This window comes from Numida meleagris, chromosome 5, assembly GCF_002078875.1.
Source record: "Numida meleagris isolate 19003 breed g44 Domestic line chromosome 5, NumMel1.0, whole genome shotgun sequence".
In the NCBI taxonomy this organism is placed as follows: Eukaryota; Metazoa; Chordata; class Aves; order Galliformes; family Numididae; genus Numida; species Numida meleagris.
In genome coordinates this window covers 60,951,372-60,970,611 of record NC_034413.1, presented here as the reverse complement: position 1 = coordinate 60,970,611, position 19,240 = coordinate 60,951,372, and the positions used below count along the sequence as shown (strand labels likewise).

Below are 19,240 nucleotides of genomic sequence, written 5' to 3'. Positions count from 1 at the left end.
TCTTGGTTATTAGTGATTTATCAGAAGTGGCATTTTCTGACAGGTTGTTATTGTTAGCACCAAACTTCACAGACGCCAGAGAGTCAAAAGGTCAAAATCTAGGTGTGTTGCCAAAACCTTCCCTGGAAAGCTCACACCACACTTGCTTGTGCATGTTGTGTGATCCCTGACTGCAAGTATCAGTCATCTCACTGCTCCCTTCTGTTCTTTCTGCCTGGTTTTTGCAGCCACCTGATGTCTTTCACCCTTACCCTAGGGCTGAGGTTCAGTGGGGCAAGGATTGCCAATTCACTGTAGGCAGCAATGCCTAGCAGAGTGCAGTTGAGTTTTCTGTGTGCTACCACCGTACATGTCAATATCCTGCCATCCAGGAACAGTAGTGCAGATCCTTTCTCTAGATATGCAATAGAAATGGAAATTCAGTTATGTCTGCTGAATTGAATAGAGAAAGTGCAAACACTCCCTCTATATTTTTTTTAGCTGAGGATTTAGAATTCGTTTTGTCCATATTCTTGAAGCTCAAAATCTATTGCTTGAAATGGAGAAGAGCAGGATGGAAAGTCTGTTTTCTCTTCTGGTCCTCATGTAGCACAGGCTCAGGTGAGATCTCTGTTTTAACTGTGCCTTGGAAAACTTTCCCAGTCTTTCTGGCTTGCATGAAACTGGCCCTGGCTAATTAAAGTAATCACAAAACTTTCCTTTGGTCTTAATGCATCTTTCACTTAATTAAAGGTTTCCAGTGCTGTTTTTCCCGGACTTTTGGTTGCGCTACAGCAAGCTTACGTGCACAACCAGAAAAGAATGTTGATAGGATAAGCTGAATCACACGCACATTTTATTTGTTTAATTGCACGCTGCCCCCTTTTTTCAAGCCAAGACAGGACTCAACCCTGTTCAACCTCTTATACAATTTTAATGAGAATATATTGCAGTGTTTGTTATGTGAAAGAGTATTAGGGCTCCCCTAATGCAATAGATGTGATTACCTAAAGAAAAACAAGAGGCACAGAACAGTGAAAATGGTGTCCTGAGTTCTTCATTAGTCTCTTTAATACTGCACAATGTGCTGATTTTGATTCCCGAATCTCAGCATAATTTTTGGGGAAGTCAGATCCACTTGGGTAATTTCCTCAAACTTATTTTTTTCTCCTTCTCAGAGCAAATGGGTAAATGCATTCTTTATTCCTCTCCAGGTTACGCCACTGAACATACTTGTTCCCAACTTACTTCAGAAAGCTGATAATACAGAGAGGTTTCATTTGTGCTTTAAATGATTATATTTTTGATTTGAAGCATATATAGGGAGATAGCTTTTCATAGCTGGACTCTTAATGTGGATATATGGAAACGCACTTAGTTGACTGTGCAGGATTTGTCCAGTCTGTCTCAGAAGCAGAAAAAAAAAAGAAAAGCATGTATATTGGAGAACCCTTAACATCTCTACATAGCAGTGAGCTTCAAAGAGACACAATGGCAAGGAAATCCAGAGCAGAAAAATGAAGGAGAATAAAATAGCCTTGCTTGATGGAGAAGTACAAAGAAGACTATAGCCATGGTAAATTGATTTTGTACTGAATATGGGCTGGTCCATTGGAAGGGTTTTTGAACCCCGTATTCCAGAAATCATTGTGCAAAACATTAAGAGGGGGCTGCTTAGAAGTCTTGTCACATCCATCAGTGGAGCCCACAGAAAGGAAGGAGGGATTTAGTTCTGAAAGGCGACTCTGCCAAAGAACATAAAGGGGTGGGGATGGACATCTTTTGGCAGTAGAGGGGCCTCAAAGGAAGAATTGCCTTCATTTTACCAAGGGCGACCATTGCTGTGATTCTGGTTGTTGGCTGGCTTCTTAGAAATATCTTGTTGTACCTCGTTTGTGGCTACCAAAGGAAAAAAAAATATATGAAAACTCATTTACAGAATAGGGCTGGAGTTGTGAGAAAGAGTGCTGTGTGGTGCCCACCTGGCCAGTCCAACCACGCCTGCATGTGCGTTTGGTGTATATATAATCCTGACCTGCGCTTGACTGCAGTGGAACTTTTCTTTAATTGTTTTTGTCTGAGTGTATTTTAACTTCTTTATTTAGTTTTGTTATTGATTTATCATATGATCTTATGTCTTTGTATTCTCCAGTATATTTAGTAAACGTTTGTTGTCATAAGTGATAAAATGAATGTGACACGGCAAGAAACCAAATTCCACTGTGAATGTTAATTACTCATTATGCTAAAAGTCTTGTCTCAGTTTCTGTATGCTTTTGATCTCCAGGAATAGGAAACAATGTAAGCCGCCCTTCCCTAACATCTTCTGTGCTGTTCTCCAGTTCTGGGTGTTGTCATTCATTTTAAACTGGCTACAGATGAGAACTTTAAGGTCTTTTTTTTACTTTCCATGCCAAATGTTCTACTTAACTAAGACCGTCAGTTTGCATTTGACCCTATCCATACTTCTGCACACATAAAAGGAATAGTAATATCCAATGGATTAGGTTTTCAAAAGAGAAGGTGAGTATTCCCATGCAGTACTTGCAGTAAGTCTTTGCCATGTTAAGCACTTTCAAGCAGTGTGAAGTAGATCATCAGCAAAATGAAATCATTGCCACGGACTGACATTTTTCTTTACATGGAATGATAAAAATACAAACAACTAGATAGTGGAAACAGAAATCCTGTGCCATTTTTATCTCTGTTCTCCAGAGCTGTATCTTTCTTCCAAAATAAGATCTTGGCATGTTCATCTAACATTGTTGCATAAATATGTAGCTGTCAGCATAAGCTCAGCACACAGCCACAGCAGAGCATGTATTCCTTCTTTCTTTACCGTGTTATGGACAGTACTGCAATCTAATCTGTTGCTAAAACCTGTAATCAGGGCATCACTCCTGGCTTCCGTGACCCTTTTGGTCCAGGTGTAGCATCTTTTAACTCACAACCTTAGCAACTGGTGTCGCTAGGTCACCAGTGTCTTTGCACCCTCACACTCATTCCCCTTTCTTTGGAGTGTATCCTTGGTGTGCTGCATTAATGTTTCTATTAAATTAACGAGCATTTCACAGGCCTGCTTATCACTTCCTATAAGAGGCTAACCTCACTTTGAATTAGCTCATGAAGTCAGCATCTTTCTTCCCCTTGGTTACATATGCCTTCTCATCTTGCTCTCTCCGAAGTGTTCCTTTTGTGTCTCAAAAGAACAACCTCATCCTTGTTATACAGAAACTCTTATGGTTACAAAAACCTCAAAATGAGTCATATGAATAGCTAGCTGAGACCTTTCCCTGTTGTGTGGTCATGCTCCATTGTCTCTCCTGTCCACTTTGTGCACTGCTGTCCAGTGCCGCCTAACGCCTCTCGTTATGCTTAGAACACATTTTTGCAAGATTATGCTGTAGTTATACACAGGATTACACAGGGAGTCCTAAGCCTTGATGGAGGCTTAGGCACTTACCAACCACTCTGAAAACTGCAAATGTGGATGGCAAATCTAAAAAATCTCAAATTCTCCTCTTTGTGGGATTCAGCACTGAATTACAAATGTTTTAAACCAGGGTTGCTGAAAGTATCCTTAAAGTACCGGTGAGGCAATCTGCTTGCTTCAAACATGAGTTTGAATGTGACCGTACCTCCCCAGGGTTGAGCTGGCTGCTCTGTTCTAAGCTGTCCTTTGTACACTAATATTCACAAAGGGCTGCAAATAGCAGGTTGAAACCTGGATGTGACTATATGTGTTGTTTATCTTGCAAAACATGTTTCCATTTTAGTACTTGGTATGAAATGTTGTTTACTGAAACTCCAGACAGTTTTCTTTCATAATAAATACTTGTATAATGCTTTCCATCTAAGTGTGCTGTAGAAACCATGATCTGTTAAGCCTCATACAATACTCCTTCTAGATAAGGAAATGCACAGTCCAGAGTTGTAAATTCCTTCCTGACACTGCAGAGGGAGGGGAGACCGAATTTATGGGCCTGATGCTGTTTAATGGAATCCCCTGCAGGACAAGCAGAAGTTGGAGGCACCAAAGCTCAATTATGGTTTTGGTTTTGTGTGTCAGTCTATGGCCTTTCCTAGGATGTAAGAAAGAAGATGACTGGATGCGTGGCATGGTACTCATCTCTGCACCCGCTCTGTCTGTACAGCACTGATTCAGTAGGTGCACACTGTGATATTAGTGAAAAAATGCTATCAAGAACTCATTTTGTGCTATGGAGGGAAGTTTTACTCCCTAAGAAAGCAAAGTTCGGTGCTCAACTCTGCGTCTGACGTGCTTAGTGACTTTTCCTAGTCAGTTGACCTCTCTGTGCTTGTGATTTTTCCTTCCTCCCATGTGCCTGTGTTGTCTGCTTAGCTTGTAAGTGCTTTCAGATAGAAATCCTTTCCCACAGCATGCCTGTATATTGCCTAGAAATATAAGGTCACCATCTCAGTCCGTGCCACTACGTGCTCCTGTAATACACGTGAATAACAAAGGATTGTGAAGCTGGGAGAAGGGAATTGCCAGCAGTAGCCATCCAAGAGCTCAAAACAGCTGACATTCCCTCTCTATGGCCTGGGAGCAGGCCTTAGGCACAGGGATAGAATAGCAAGAGGCTGGAATTTGCTTATAGAGGGGAGTTCCAATTCAGAGATTAAAGTTACCAAAACTGGAACTGCTTGTGCATGTTTGCCAGCCTCCATCTTGTGAGTGCTCCATTTTGAGGCCTTCCCAGCTGACTGGTGGCCCAGCCCTCCAGCAGAGCGTGCAGCCAGGCCCACCTGTTGGTGTGCATGATGGGCATTTTGTTTACATGAAACTTACAGCTTGAGTTTTACTGCATCCCGAAGGCTCTCAGATCACTTAAGGAAAATCAATTAATAATTTGATAAAACACAAAGCAATTCCCTTCATCCGCATTTCTCCCTCCCCTCCCCCCCCCAAACAAATTGACCGAATCCTGCAATCATCCCTCATACCTGTCACTGCACACAGCAGTGACTTGCAATGTGCATAGTGCAGAACTACTTAGTGACGCTTGCCATTATGTCCTTTTGGTATTAGCTATCTGTTTCTCAGACATGTTTATCACAGTTTTAATAAATTACCTGTGTTGGAACTTCAGGAAGGGCCTCCAAGGTATTAAGCTCCTGTGCTCTGTTATTAAGAAGTTGGATTTCAATAAGTTATTATTTGTAGAGTACTGTAAATGTGCCTTGTCCTTGAGAGACAAAAGGCAATGCTTCAAAAAGGAGTTTAGCTGTCCACTTTTAGACTAAGGCAGCAAGTCTTTACGGAGAAGTTCTGGAGGATTTAGTAGGACAGAAGTAAATAAAGTGATGGAAATGTGTTTGCAGTATGCTTCATAGAAACCTAAGTTAAACAAGAGCCTTTTCATGTGTTTTCTGGAGATAGTCTTTAGAACTATCTTTTAGAGAATTTTTTTTTCTCAATGCTAGAAGACCCAGTACTTACTAATTTATTTTAAATGCTGTAGAATTTGCCTGGGAAAGGGTAGATTTACACTGGCACTGTCCTGTGTGGAAACTGCAAGGAGCATAGAAACATAGAAAAAAACTTACAAAATAGTTTTGTCATTATCAACAAGAAATCTGTGCGTTGTATTTTAGAGGTATGGTGTGTGTTCATCGGTATAGGTGAAAAGGATGAGGCTGGTGTCAAGTAGGGCAATAAAGGGGCTGCAGCCTAAAGGACTCAGCCTGCATCTTAATTTAGCAAAGTCCTTAAGTATGTGATTAACTGAACTGGTCAAGTAGGGTATGTACTTAAATACGTGCTTTACGTCCACTGAATTTGGCAGTATTAAATGCAGTGCAGAAACATGGTCCCTCCATGTTCCTCTCTCTCCAGATTTGGAGAAGTTTCCACACCTTGCTGTGGGATGAGCTGATCCAAGAACAATTTCTAAATGGAAATGAGAAACGCAGGAACTGAGGGCTAGTATAAGGACTACAGGAGCTGCTTTTGAAACAAGTTTTTTTTCTTTCTTTTTCTTTTTCCAGAGATACATTTCTGTGAACATAGTAGTGCCTTGTACAGTTTTTGGAAAGAAAGATGTAAATAAATACAAGGGAAAGGAAATAGTTCTCCCAGCTCTGGTCTCCAGTGCACAATAACTGTCATCTCACAGCACCTCCTGCCCTCCTTCCTCATGTATAACTCAGCAAAGGGTGATGTGACCAGCAGGCTCGGCCCAGAGTGCCCTGCACAGCACAAGCAGAGAACTAAATTCACCTCTTGCTCCTCGGCAGATTGAGGAGCCTCCTGTGTGTGTTGAAGAGGGATGATAGGAATGGGAGCTCCTGCTGCCTGCAGTCCCCGCAGGCTGGAGCTGGGACATGCAGTGCTGCTTTGGCATTTGCTGATGTTAGCAGGAACCTGAGGAACTCACCACCTTGTAAAAAATGGTAGGCTTCTCACAGCTCCTGCTTTTATGCAGTAATCCTGTACTTGTTTGTTCATCTCCTTCCAAGCATACACAATGTATATGTTTGTATTACACCTTTTTCCCCACTAATAGGAGAGAACAGCGTGATTCTGGGTCTGACCGCAGGCATGCAAGGCTGCCAGTAGCTTGTACAGAGCACTTATTTAATGGAAGTGAGGTTGGTAACAGATGGATAGGTTTGTATTAAGAGAGTTTAGAAATTAAGAATGGGTTTAATTTGCATGAAAAATATGGAAGTAACCTATTCTCTTCCAGTCTTCACTTTCTATTTTTAAAGCAGAGATTTGGGACTACTTTTGCACAAAAAAAACCCAAAAACAACAACCAACCCAGCAAACTGTCTTGTGCAAGTACAGTGCAGGGATTAGTGTATGCTTAATCTATTAAATTCATATGTGGTGCTTGAAATAATTATAAATTGCTGGCCTGAACGTAAAAGCTGGTCCATAGAAGTCAAGGAGATTTTCACATCAGCATTTGAGGATGCACGTAACTGTTGATAACAGGATTTGCTAGTGACAGACAGGTACTTTGAATGCCAACGTTGGGATATGCAGGTAATTAAATAAATGTATCTAGAAAGCTTCTCTCAGCAGTGCATGCTGAATAACTGATTTGACAGCATATGATGAGCTAGAATTTCTAGATTACTGTTGATCTGCAGTCTGAACTGGGAGCAACCCGTGATGCTCATAATTAGAAGAGACATTAACACTTTCTTTCTCTGCTCCAGTGTGGCATTTGAACACTCAGATATACATTGAGCTTTAGCCACTGTTGCCCATTTCTGTTAATTTTCTTGTTGGCCAGTGTTAGACCGTGTACACATTGTTATGTGTGTCTCCTCCTCTCTCCTTTTTTAGAAAATCAGCCTGCATAGAACTCAAGTCCATGCAAATATGCTGAATGGAAGGCATGTTAATTGTGTTTCCAGTTCAGGGACAAAGTTGCCTATCTGCACAGATGGCTGGGCAGTCCTGCTCAGGGTTTGCATTGCTCTTGCGTTACGCAGCAGCTGCAGCCTTGAGCAGGTTGTTTTTTCATTCACATGGAATATGAATCCGGTGTTCCTCCATTCTGCACTTGGACCTTGTGATTGTAAATTAGGTCCTCAAAGTGTCTGGGGCACTGTTAGAAGCTGCATTTCTTTTGGAAAAATGTGTTTGCTTGGTTGATTACTCATGTGGCAGGTAGGAAGCAGCTAGGATAAAGTGCATACTAACCTGCATTTGTATGTAGTCTTGCTGCCGGCTTTGTTGTATCTTCATATAGGCTCTGTTTTCCACAACCCACACCATGAAAATTTTCTTTGCTAAATGGGTCCAGAGATTCTGGACCCTTCTTCACTCTACTGTTTTGGCTGGGCAGGAGGTATAAAAATAATCCCGGATAACTCTTCTGGAGCTGGGAAACTTAAATGGCTCATGCAACTGAGAAAAGGAATCATAAATTCAGGATAATGACCCAACTGGGTGACCAAAAATGCCTGGTGGATACATCTTGTACCTCAGCCAAGAGTGCAGAGGCAGCTTTTGTCAGCAAGAAGAAATAGTACTCTTTTGGTTTATTGAGGAAGATGAGGAAAGGAGGGAGAGGCAGCGAAGTCAGCGTGCAAGAAGCTGGCTATTGAGAAGCATTAAGATCAGGTAAGGATGCAAAGGAACAAAGCATCCCTTAGAGTGCTTGGTCTTAAGTGAGTGTAAGCAGGTGTCTGCATCACTGGATGCACACAGGTGTACTCCAAATGAGAAATCTTTCTGACGGTATCTTTGCTGAACAACCAGGATATAGTTTGATTTAGGGGCAAAATGAATCTCAGGGAGAGGAAGTAAATGTAATTTGCAAAGGAGAGGGTTGAACAAATGAATGAGTTGCAGGAAGCAAAGCACCAGCATTACATTGGGAGTTTGCACAGAAAAGCTCAGGACAACGGAGATGACAAGAGGTATATTTTCTGATCTGAAAGGACATCTGATCAATCAAGTAAAGAAACCAAGCCAGGCTGGAAAGCTTATGTGAAGGAGCCTGCCCAGGACCCTCTCACCAGGTCCAACCCAAAGGCCATGACTACATTTGTGTGAGCAGCCTGGCAGAAGGACTTGTCTAGGCATTAAGTCAGCTGGCTGGTGCACGTTCGTACCCTGAAGTACAATTATTTAAACACATATTTGCTTCTTGGCCTTGCAATTATATTTTTATTATTGACGCAGTGTTCTGCTTTGCAGAGTCATAAATATTTTCTTTGAGTCACTAGAGGTCATTGGAGTCATGGAGCCCTCAGACTAGTTTCTCCCTGCCCCACCAAAGATGTGTGAGATTTGTAAAATATGCTCCGGATTGCCATATTGCTTAATTATCCTCCTAGCTCTAATGAAGTGCACCCTGACTAATGGTGCAGTCACAAACAACATATTCCCATAATTTGGGCTATCACCAAGAACTTCTGTTATCGCTAAGACTCATCAAGGTGGTGCTTCAGAAGGCTGAAGGGCACTGTTGCCTAATAAAATAAAATGTTTTGGCACCAAAAACATAGCTGGAGGGGATCAGTGCTCTGACATGAGCAATGTTTACGATGTGCCTCAGAGCTCTGCATGCAGGTGTCTGGCAGGAAGAGCAAAGTGTCCCCTAGGAGGCCGGATTCGCCTCTGTTGCTTTACTACAGTTCCAGAAGACCCAGAGTATTTGCAGAGAAGCAGCATCGATTTCTGTAGTAACCAACAATTTTTGTTTTCATTTTGTCCTGTCAAGCACTGTTAAGTTAAAAATGGGCTGTATAATGGTGAGTGCTCTGTCCCTGTTTTTGAAATAGAAAGAGAAGTCACCTAATAAGGTATCTCTTTTCTGGAGTTGTTTTGTATTACGCTTCTCAGAAATTGATCCAAGGTCCAAAACCACAGCGGATAGATGAACATGAGCCAGAACTGGGACTAGAGATCAAAACACCAATGTGCAGTTGTTTCACAGATGTCAAAGGTTCCTGGCAGTCACCAGTCAAAATTCCTTGCTCTTCTGTCATGGCTTATCAAAGTGAGCTTTCTCATCTGATGACATATTTCCTCTCAGGATTTGGGTAAATGATCCTTTCCAGCAAGGACTTATTCTAGCTCTCACAAAAACACTTCTCAGGCACAAGCTTTTGGCCTTCAGACCCGGTTGGACTGCAGTGCATGGGAGGTATCTCCCAAGAGACTCCCAGGGAAATATCTCTACTCTTTCCTTCTCCCACCAGATCTTTGCATGTGCTTATAAGGTCCTACTCCAAGCCAAATGGAACGGGATGCTCAGCTAATGAACAAGATGCCATTTTTTGGAGTGAGGCACAAATACCCCTTTTCCAAATGTTGTATGTAAATACATTTCCTGGGTGGTAGTATTTCTTGAGGTTATGAACAAATGTCTTCATGGAACTGAGTTTTTAGGGGTGATTCATTCCCTTTTCTTAGTAGTCTCTTATCTTTCTCCTGAAGAAAGTAGGATTTATCCTGTGTCAAGGGGACAATTTCTATGGAAGCCCAGTATTAAAAAAAATAATAATAAATATTGGCTGCAGTGAGAAAGTTCAGGAAGAGTTCAGATCCGGGCCAAACTTCGAAGCTATTTCCTGTGTTGGTAATGGATTGGAGGGGGCTGGGGGGAGAGAAGAAATCCTGGCTCTTCTAGAGGAGCTTTGGATCTGTATCTGAACTTTGCAAGCATGGCCTCTCCCTATGAAACAGAGCTATATTTTTTGTATGCAGAATTATGTATTACGTATAATACAGATGCTTATATGTATTTTCACCTCCAGCTAACAATACCTGCTTGAATTTGTTAGGACTATTCTTAAAAAGTACTAAAGGTGTGAAAGTTGCAGAGGGCATAGAATGATTGGGTATGTTTCTGAATTTCTTTAAATCTGAAAGTTCTGGCACATCTTTGCTGGATTTTCCTTGTGAAGCTGTTAGTCATGGTTGGCCAGGGAATCCCACCAGCTCATGGTCACGGTCTTGCAGTCCCCAGTCAGTAGTGCCCTCAGCACTTTACTCCACATCAGGATCTGACCCCACTTCTCTGGCATCACAAATCACTATCCAACCTTTCCCCGCTTCCCATCTCTCTGGGTTTTGGCCATCAGCTCTCAGTTCTCATTCGATCCAGCTCACTTCACTGCAGGATATTTAGAAGGTGATAATCTTGAGGGTAAATTTAAGGAGACCACCATATCTGTACAAGACTACTGGGTTTTGCTGTAGGTTTTTGCCATTTTGGTGATGAAAGCTGGTGGTTTTAGGTGTTTTGAGAAAGGATGCGGGCTTAAGGGACTTGGGTCTTGGACCTTCCACTTGAATGATGATCAGAAGTTGTATTTACATGTAAATCAAAGCCTTACGTCTGTTAACATTCCAGGTGCTTCTGCTTCTGGACATTTCATCTTTTTATCATCTATGAGCACAGTGGGAGTGAGATACATGTTTACCGTCACCCTGTTGCTTGCAAATTGGGCTGTATAAATTGGCTGGAGATACTTGCTTTTGTGTTGGGAGTCTTCAGATTTGGTGGTTTGTGGCATTGTCAAGTGACTTGTGCATTTTGGTTTCTCAGGCAACAGCATGGGGTTCAGATGAAGACACCAGGAGGTCCTGTCAAAGTAAAGGGAAAACAGAGGTAAGTTTTGCTTTGCTACAGAGATAGTATGAGTAAATTTATTTACATCATTCCATTAGAAAACCACACAGGAAGTATCTGACACCAGCTTGTGTTTGTAAATTTTCAATAGTTACCACTCCAAGTGCATGAGCACCATAGAGCAACCATTTCAAAGGCCCCCTATCCAAGTTATTAGACTTGCTCTACATGAAATTTAAAGGTAACATCACTTCTGGAGAGGACACAATTTCTGACATAACAAGGAGCAGAGTGGTGGCAAGCCCAGGGTAATATCTTGCAGAGGGGTCAGAACCTGATCAGGTTGGCTTAGTCTCACTACTCAGCAGTGGGCTGCTGACATTTGGCCATGTGGGCCTGTATTGGATACTTGTTTGCAGTTAGAACTCATCTTTGTGTAATTCACTTGAAAGTGAGAATTGAATCTGCTAGAACACTCTTCATGTGGAATATCGCAGAACTTCTTAGGATGCCGGTGCAGTCTGCTAAACTGCAGTTCAAAGCAAGAATTTTGCCCATATCGCCCACAAAATCTGGAGTTTGCAGGCATTTCTGACCAAAACACAGGTCCTCTTCTGCCACATTTCTGAGAAACTAAGACAAAACTAAGTACATAAAAGCAGGAAATACTGTGATTTTCGAATCTGCTGTTGACACTGTTTATATGTGTTCAGGCCTTAACTAAGAGTGTCCTATTGTCCTAAATACTACACCATAAAAGAGCTTTCAGTCTAAACCAAAGGAGTGGGACAAAGGATGAGAGCATAAGCATCGTCTTTGCTGTAGACTTGGACGGTCAAGCAGAGGGCAATTGTGTAGCTTGCCCAAAATCTGGCGTTCTGCCAAGTCCAGTTCAGTTTTTTAAACACAGGATTATATGATCTTTCACTGTCTGCTTTTTTTTTAATAATAAACTTAATGTGATTACTGTATTAATTTGTATATAGATAAAAATACTAGCTTGAATTTTGCAAGATGGGCAACAAAGAGGTTCATGTAGTTGTGGAAAAGAGGAATGTGTTTATCCTAGAACATCTTTCTGAGTTTTGTATAACGTTTACATTATGAAGGAAAACATCATGGAGATGAAATAGGTTCTGTTAGGTAAGCACAAAATTTGGCCAGCCACAAGGAGAAGGACCCAAAAAAAGACTGACAAAATTAAAAAACGCCAAAACCCAAGACAGAAGGAATTTTTGGTCTTTGTACTTTAAAATGTATACTTTTAAGAAAGGATTTTACTCTTTTTTTCCATTGTGAAAGTTTTTGAGACTTAGATTGTACTCCATTGTTAATGAAGAATTTGAATTTATAACCCAGAATTATTTTGTCATCCCCCAGATAAAATCTTATGAGACTCCATGCACTTGACTGAACAAATTCTAGGATAATTTCAATTTATTATTTTTACTGTCATGCCAAAAGAAAGTAATGATCTGAGCATCTTTGCTTCTGCTGCTTCTGCCTCTGCACACTATAAAGACTTTGCCAAATATTTCTTTGAAGATGAGACTTGAAACAGCTGAATTTATGCTGGTTGTGATCCAGAGCTTGAAATTGTTTGGTGGGTGTGGGGACTTGGAGTGTGCAGATCTGAGGAAAAATAATTAATCAGGTTGTTAGACACTTCTTGACATACAATTAATGGCAAATATGACTGTTGACTAAGAATCTGACAAGAAAAATGAAGCTCCAAGGAAAAGCAGAAGGGCTCTGCAGCAGTTGAGTAAACTCCGATCTCCCAAGTCTGCATCTACTCTAGTCTGTGTGTCCATGGACAAGTCCCTCTTGGGGAGTCTACACGTTCACTGCTTGCTATGCTGTAGAGAGATGACTTAGTGCTAGCTCCAAGAAATACAGAGCTTAGCTAGCTGGTGAAGAGCTCTACTGCAGCTGAGCAGTCCAGCTCTGACCCAGTATCTTTGCTCTTGGCTGATTAAATGCATCAAGTGAGGGCAGCACTAGTATGAATGCTTCTATTTATGCTTTGTGATGGTGGTACAAGAGGAGCTCTGTCTGCCTCAGCTTTGCTTTGTCAAAACTTGACTAATGGCGGTTTTCTACCTACTACAGATGATTTGATGATAAATATGCTAAGGATTGTCAGGCACTTAGATATGTGGTGATAAAGGCTAGAAATAACGAGGACCTTTGGCTTTTATATTAATTCACAGTGTAGTTTGGGTAAGTTATATGACTAGTTCATTTTCCTTGCCCATTTAATAAAGTAGGTGTTTTAAGGTGAAGTTTTCAAAGCTACCTAGTGTATTAAAATGCCTTTTTCTTATGCCTGTTGGGTGTCTAAATCAAATTCTTCACACTGCTTAGAAAATCTCTTCCTGAAATGCCTAGAGCTTTACCATAAGTAAAATAAGAAATGCAAGAGTAAAAGCTACAAAATACGTATCAGAGAAATATAATTACCAATTATCACTCCACATTTAAATACCTATTGGCTAGAGAAAATGGAGATGAGACATCTGGTTTCCAGATTTAAGGCTAGAAGGTACTATTAGGTCTTTTCCTCTGACACTTCATTCTGGCCGCAGATTTCAACTGATTATTCCAGCATTAAGCACAGTAACTTGTGTTTGGCTACTGTACCTTCCTGAGGAAGACAGAAAGTTTTGACCATAAGGTCTGAAGTGAGTAGGATGACTGCATGGTTTGCTGGCTTGTTGGAATGACCAGTCACCTTCTCTGTTAACAGCATGTGCTTTATTTCCTCTTTGAATCTGGTCTCAGTTTTGAGTGGCTTTCTCATTTTGCCCTTCTCTGCTAGATTAAAGAGATCTTTAGTTAGCTATATAAATATATATATATATTTCAAAACCATACATTAGCTCTTGTCAGATCAGTACTTCAACTTTTTGGTAACAAAAAACTGAGTTCTCCAGGTCTTTCTCTAAGTCATTTTTCCACTGCCCTTGAATATTTTTTTGTGTCTGCTTTCTGCACACTCCAATTTTTCACTTGTATTTTCTTGTCAGTCTCTAATGCCTGAATGTGATTAAAATAGTCTTCTACCTCTTATTCACTCTCTCTTCATATACCCAGCAGTTTCATAAGCCCTTCTGTCATAGGACATCATGCAGAATTGCCTAGCCTCTGTGACCACTAAATACTTTTCCCAGTTGCTCATTTGGGGCAGTAGTGTTCCAGGCTGTACATAGAGTCCTTTTGTTCCTTGATCTTTAATTTGTATCTTTTTAGAAAAGTATTTTGTTTGGGGCTAGTTCACCATCTAACACATATTCCTGCTTTGGCCTCATTGGTAATTGCTGTTTTCCTAATCTTTGGGTTATCCACAAATGTTGGTTTAAAAAGAATGTTGATTCTGGACTAGTACCTTGCCATCTGGGTCCCTGCAAAAAGAGCAGGTCTGTGAATAGTTTCTCACTGGAGGACTTTTCTTCAGTCCACTAATTTATCAGATTTTAATCCATTATTGGATGTATTCTTGAATCTGATTTTAAAAATAACTCTCTACTATAAGTCATGTGATATTAAAACAAATACTTCAGAAAAATCTCTTTCATTTATGTTGCTATTTTTATGAACCAAAGCTTGTAGTTTCCTCAAAGAATTGCATATGCTTTACTTGCCATGTCTCTGGAGATCCGTGCTGGCTTCCACTAGTAATTATTCCTATTTTTGCAGCTTTTGTAAAATACATCCTCATCAGCACCTTAAAGTTCTCCCCTGGAAACCATCCACCGTACTGAGAGACTGCAGAGAACAAAATCAATGTTATGCTGCCTTTCTTTCCATCTTCCAAGTGCAATCACCCAAAGGTTGTAGTTAAAATGAGTGATGGATAGAGTGCAAGGGAAGGAGGTGCCACTAGATCAAAATATATTTGATTTCATTAGGAGTTACTCAAATTATAGTTTGTAATTAGCTTGTCTCTGTATAGGAGACTCCATCGACCACATCCAAGGAATTTTGCCTGACATAGAAAATTGCGGCTTTCTAAACAAGAGCCTCTTGTTATGTTTAAGCATAGAATAATTTGTTAGTTTCCCAAAACCAGCACACCACCATACCACAGAATCGTAGGGGTTGGAAGGGACCTCTGAAGTCCCAAAGAGTTGAAGGGAACTGTTTGTGAAAATGACAGTGATCCAGCTCCTACATACTGTCCTAAGAAATCTGTACCAAGAAGAAAGATGATGCACAAGTAACACTTCTGGTGTAAGAAAGAACCAAGAGAAATCTGTGATAGGGCATCCAGCTACTGTTTGTCACAGACTGGTTGTCTCCCTTTTCTTGTATGATGTCCTGATACAAGGAGTTCTTGTGATTCACACTAGGATAGAGAGAAATCCTACCCTGACGCTTCAGTGCAACTAAATGGGTTTAGTGCAGAAGTTGCTAGGGTAATGGAAGAATCTGGTATTTCAGGCCTACAGATGGCTCTGTCATGCAGAGGATATGCTCCCTGGTTATCTAATGTAGCTGGGAATCTCCATGCCACTTATAAATAATAGGCATCTAGACATAACAAGTGCCATATAAATCCGTAGGTAAATAAATGTAGTTGGGAGGCAGTCTTATGGATGTTTTTTTCCCTTTCCAACTGTTTCAAGAAATCTGAAACTACATTCCTAATACTTCTGCTAAGCATTCAGTGCTATAGTCCCAAAATATGATTCAAAGTCCATTAAAGAAAACCAGAAAATCATTAGCAATTCTCTTTGATATCCACTGCATTCAAAGGAGAAAGACAGCTTGATCAGGGACTTGGCTTAAGCTGATTAATGAAATTGTTTGTCCAAGGAAATAAACACAGATATCTAAAAACATGTTAATAACTGTTTGAACACATTTGATGTGATTATTTTTAAACAAATTGGATGAAGTGCAACAAATAATGTTTGCTACACTCTAAAATGCGATTGTAGGGATAACACAGAGTTCTTCTGTCTGATTCTCTGAACTGCAGGATGTATTTCAAGCCAGTATACCTAGTTTTATAATAAAAGGCATTTTGGATGGGTAGTGTAGTTAGTAAGTACCTCTAAACGAACCAGAGCATCCAGTGGTTGAGGAGCAGGAAGGCCAGTGCAGTGGGACCTGGCGATTCAGTGGAGAGACTGAAGTCTTCTCTTCCCACCGCATGTGCAGAAATCAGGAATAATCTGGCATCCAACAGAGCAGGAGCACTCTCTGGGTATAGCTGCCCACACATTGTTGCCTGACTGCTTTTGTCTCCCCATGGTGACTCCATATAGGTGTTGGGCAGACCTGGTTATGCAAGAGTAATGTGCAGGACAACTTACATCAGTAGAGAAACATCCTCCCATCGTGGTAACATCTCCTGAAGCAAGAATTCCTCTTTTTAGAGTGTATGGATTTCTTTATGGCAATGTTGATGTAGCCAAGCGGAGCTGAATGTAAAAGAGGAGCGAGTTTTGCAAGAAGTAACCCCTTGCCCCTACTGATGTAGCTGGGAAGAACAGGCAAGCTTTGGATCACTGTTGACCAGATCTCTATAAGTTTTTGATAAAACTTGCTGTTTCTACTCTAGATGTCCTTATTCTCCATATACACCCCCATCTACCTGTTTTATCTTGCTATGTTCTGGCCTCAGTGAACTCCTGGCAGGGAGTTCTGCGGATTAATTGCACGTTGTGTGAAATTATTTTCATTATTTTGTAGCTCTGTCAGAAGGTCGTAACTGTGTCTTTGCAAAGTTTCATCCCATTTCTCCTCTCATCGACTCTGGCCTAACCCCAAAATAAATTTCTGTATTCTGAAGAGTTTGTCCTTCTTTACTGAGGACAACAGACCATCTGAAACAGCTATTTTCCTGACAGAGCACGTAACTGTGTTTTTAATCTATGATTAAAATGTATTGATTGGTATGTGATGAAATAGTGTTAGCCTAAAAAGAGAAAAAGAATCAAAAGTGAGATCTCTGAAAACAGAGCTTGAGTGGTTTATTCAAAGTAAACTCCAATTGAAGCAGTGCCTGTATACAACTTTTGAAGAAAAAATATATCTGTAATTGAGATTAAGGGCTTATAACATTCTGGAACTCCTGTGTTCAGAGATGACAGATGAAATGACTCAAGAAGCACCTACAGATGGCTTATTCTGTACATCTTGAAAATGTCTTCTTAAATTTTACCTCAGACTGAAGCCAGCAGGAGTTCAGCCCCTCCATTTGCCAGTCTGTCTGCACAAATGAAGGGAGTAGCACTCCTGGTTCTTCGGTTAGAAATGTGCTTTCAACGCAGCCTGACATCTGTATTGCTGGAAAGAGGCCTGCTCTTATCTACAGTAGTGGACGTTACCGCGTTCACAGACAGACACAGCTAGAGCTAGATGCTGCAAAAATGAAATAAATGAGAACAGGCTTTAAGTGAAGAGGGGCATGAGGAGCTTCAGTAGAGTTTATTCTCTTATAAACAGTGAGACATATACCCTGTAGGGTTGAGCATTATAACTCATGTGCTCTTCCTAGGAAAACAAGGGTCTTCAGGCTAGGAAAAAGTGGTTTCTGCTCAGTCTAAGGCCTTATCTCCAAAATGGGACCAGTACCAGATAATTCTAAAGGAGTGAGAACCTTACAATCAGTAACATGTAATTCTGAAGAAAATTAGAGATATTCTTAAAGCTCTGGCGGTGAGCCACAGGTTTTTATCAGCTATGCCATATATTTAATTATAATCCCAACTAATATAACTGGGTTATTCTCATTAACCACATAAATATTGAGTCTTCACCCTTTATTTAAGTCCTTAATCTCCTGATCCCAATAATATCTTCTGGTGATGAGCTCTGCAGTCTGATCATACACAGATTGAACTGTCTACTCCATAATGCGAGAGCAGGATCCAAATACTGTTTTGTCTGGAAAGAGCTGGGGTTCAAGCTTGCCAGGTTTTCCAGCTGCATTGAAGTCCATCTGAATTTTGCCTCCTGCATACTGAGTTTTCCAGCCACATGAAAGAAACTGCACTAAGTAGCTCCTATTTTCTGTTTCTGTTTATGAAATAATTACTAACCGCTTGCCTCAACTACAGATTATCGTGGACAGCAGCATGGTGGATGACTTATCAGAGCAAATCCAGGCTGGCTTGAAGAACGTAGAGAGAAACCTGCTCCTTTCTAGTTACTTTGAGAACAGGATAGAAAGGGGATCTAATGTAGATTTCACCAACAGTGAAAAATCCCATAAGCTGGAACATTTAAGTGGTACAGCTTCTTCTTTGCTTTTCTTGGAGTTTTTAATAGACTGACATGATTGGTAGTGGGTACAGCAATAAGAAGTACTGGTTGAGCACAGTATTCCTCTTCATGCCAAGCAGGTTAGAGAGATGGAGTCTGGTAGTTAAATCCTTGTTGCTGTCTTTCAGGATCTCCTCTCATTCAGTGTGTCACCATGGCAAACTCTGTAGTACCTATGTGTTTCGATTCTCCCAGCCAAGAGAACAGGGAAGATAATGGACATCCATTTCAGAATATTATTTAGTGATGTACAAATTGCTTTGAGACCACTGGATGAAAAGCACATGTTATCCTTGCTTTTCCTCTGAAAGTGTGGCACGCTCTCACCACCATTAGCAAGGCAAGTCCAGGGAAAAAGCCTACTCAGAGCCTTGTCAGTTAATTCATAGGAATAATTATGGTTGGATATGGCCCACACCCAGGAGCGTTATTATCTAAACAGAGTAGAAAGCATCTACTGGACACCCCAGTTCCTGCCTTTTACAGCCAGTGACATAATTGTTGGGCCTGGTGCATCCAGCTCCCTGAAAAGTATCAGCTGTGTCAAATGTTTCCCATCTAATACCTCATCCATACTGACTGTGCTCTTTTGCACTTAGCTAGCACAGTTGGGAATAGGCTGGAAGTCACAGATGAAATATTTTGGTGCGGATTCAGACAGCAGCAGATATATTTGCTCAGTATGGTTTCTCTTCTGTTTCAATAAATAACCTCTGATTTTGACTGAATGGGTACAAATAAAGCCATGCTTAATTAGTCTAAAATAAGGATCTTACCAGCATCCAGCATCCTTACTGACCTGGGCTACTGCATCTTGGAGCAAAATATGCAGCAGTAGACTCCAGAAAACCATCCAGCATGATCTCAGAGAGAAATTTGTGTTTTTATGCACTAGCTTCTCAGCTTGGAACATTTTAATA

General features: G+C 40.8%; 1 protein-coding gene across 5 annotated transcripts in view; it reads left to right on the top strand.

Moving 5' to 3' along the window:
• SEMA5B (semaphorin 5B) overlaps positions 1-19,240 on the top strand; it is a 254,626-nt gene that overhangs the window by 164,175 nt on the left and 71,211 nt on the right. For all 5 annotated transcript variants that reach the window (XM_021398000.1, XM_021397999.1, XM_021398002.1 and 2 more), the window contains exon 7: positions 11,022-11,084. In XM_021398000.1, coding sequence (XP_021253675.1) covers positions 11,022-11,084 — 63 coding nt within the window. The remainder of the gene's footprint in view (positions 1-11,021; positions 11,085-19,240) is intronic.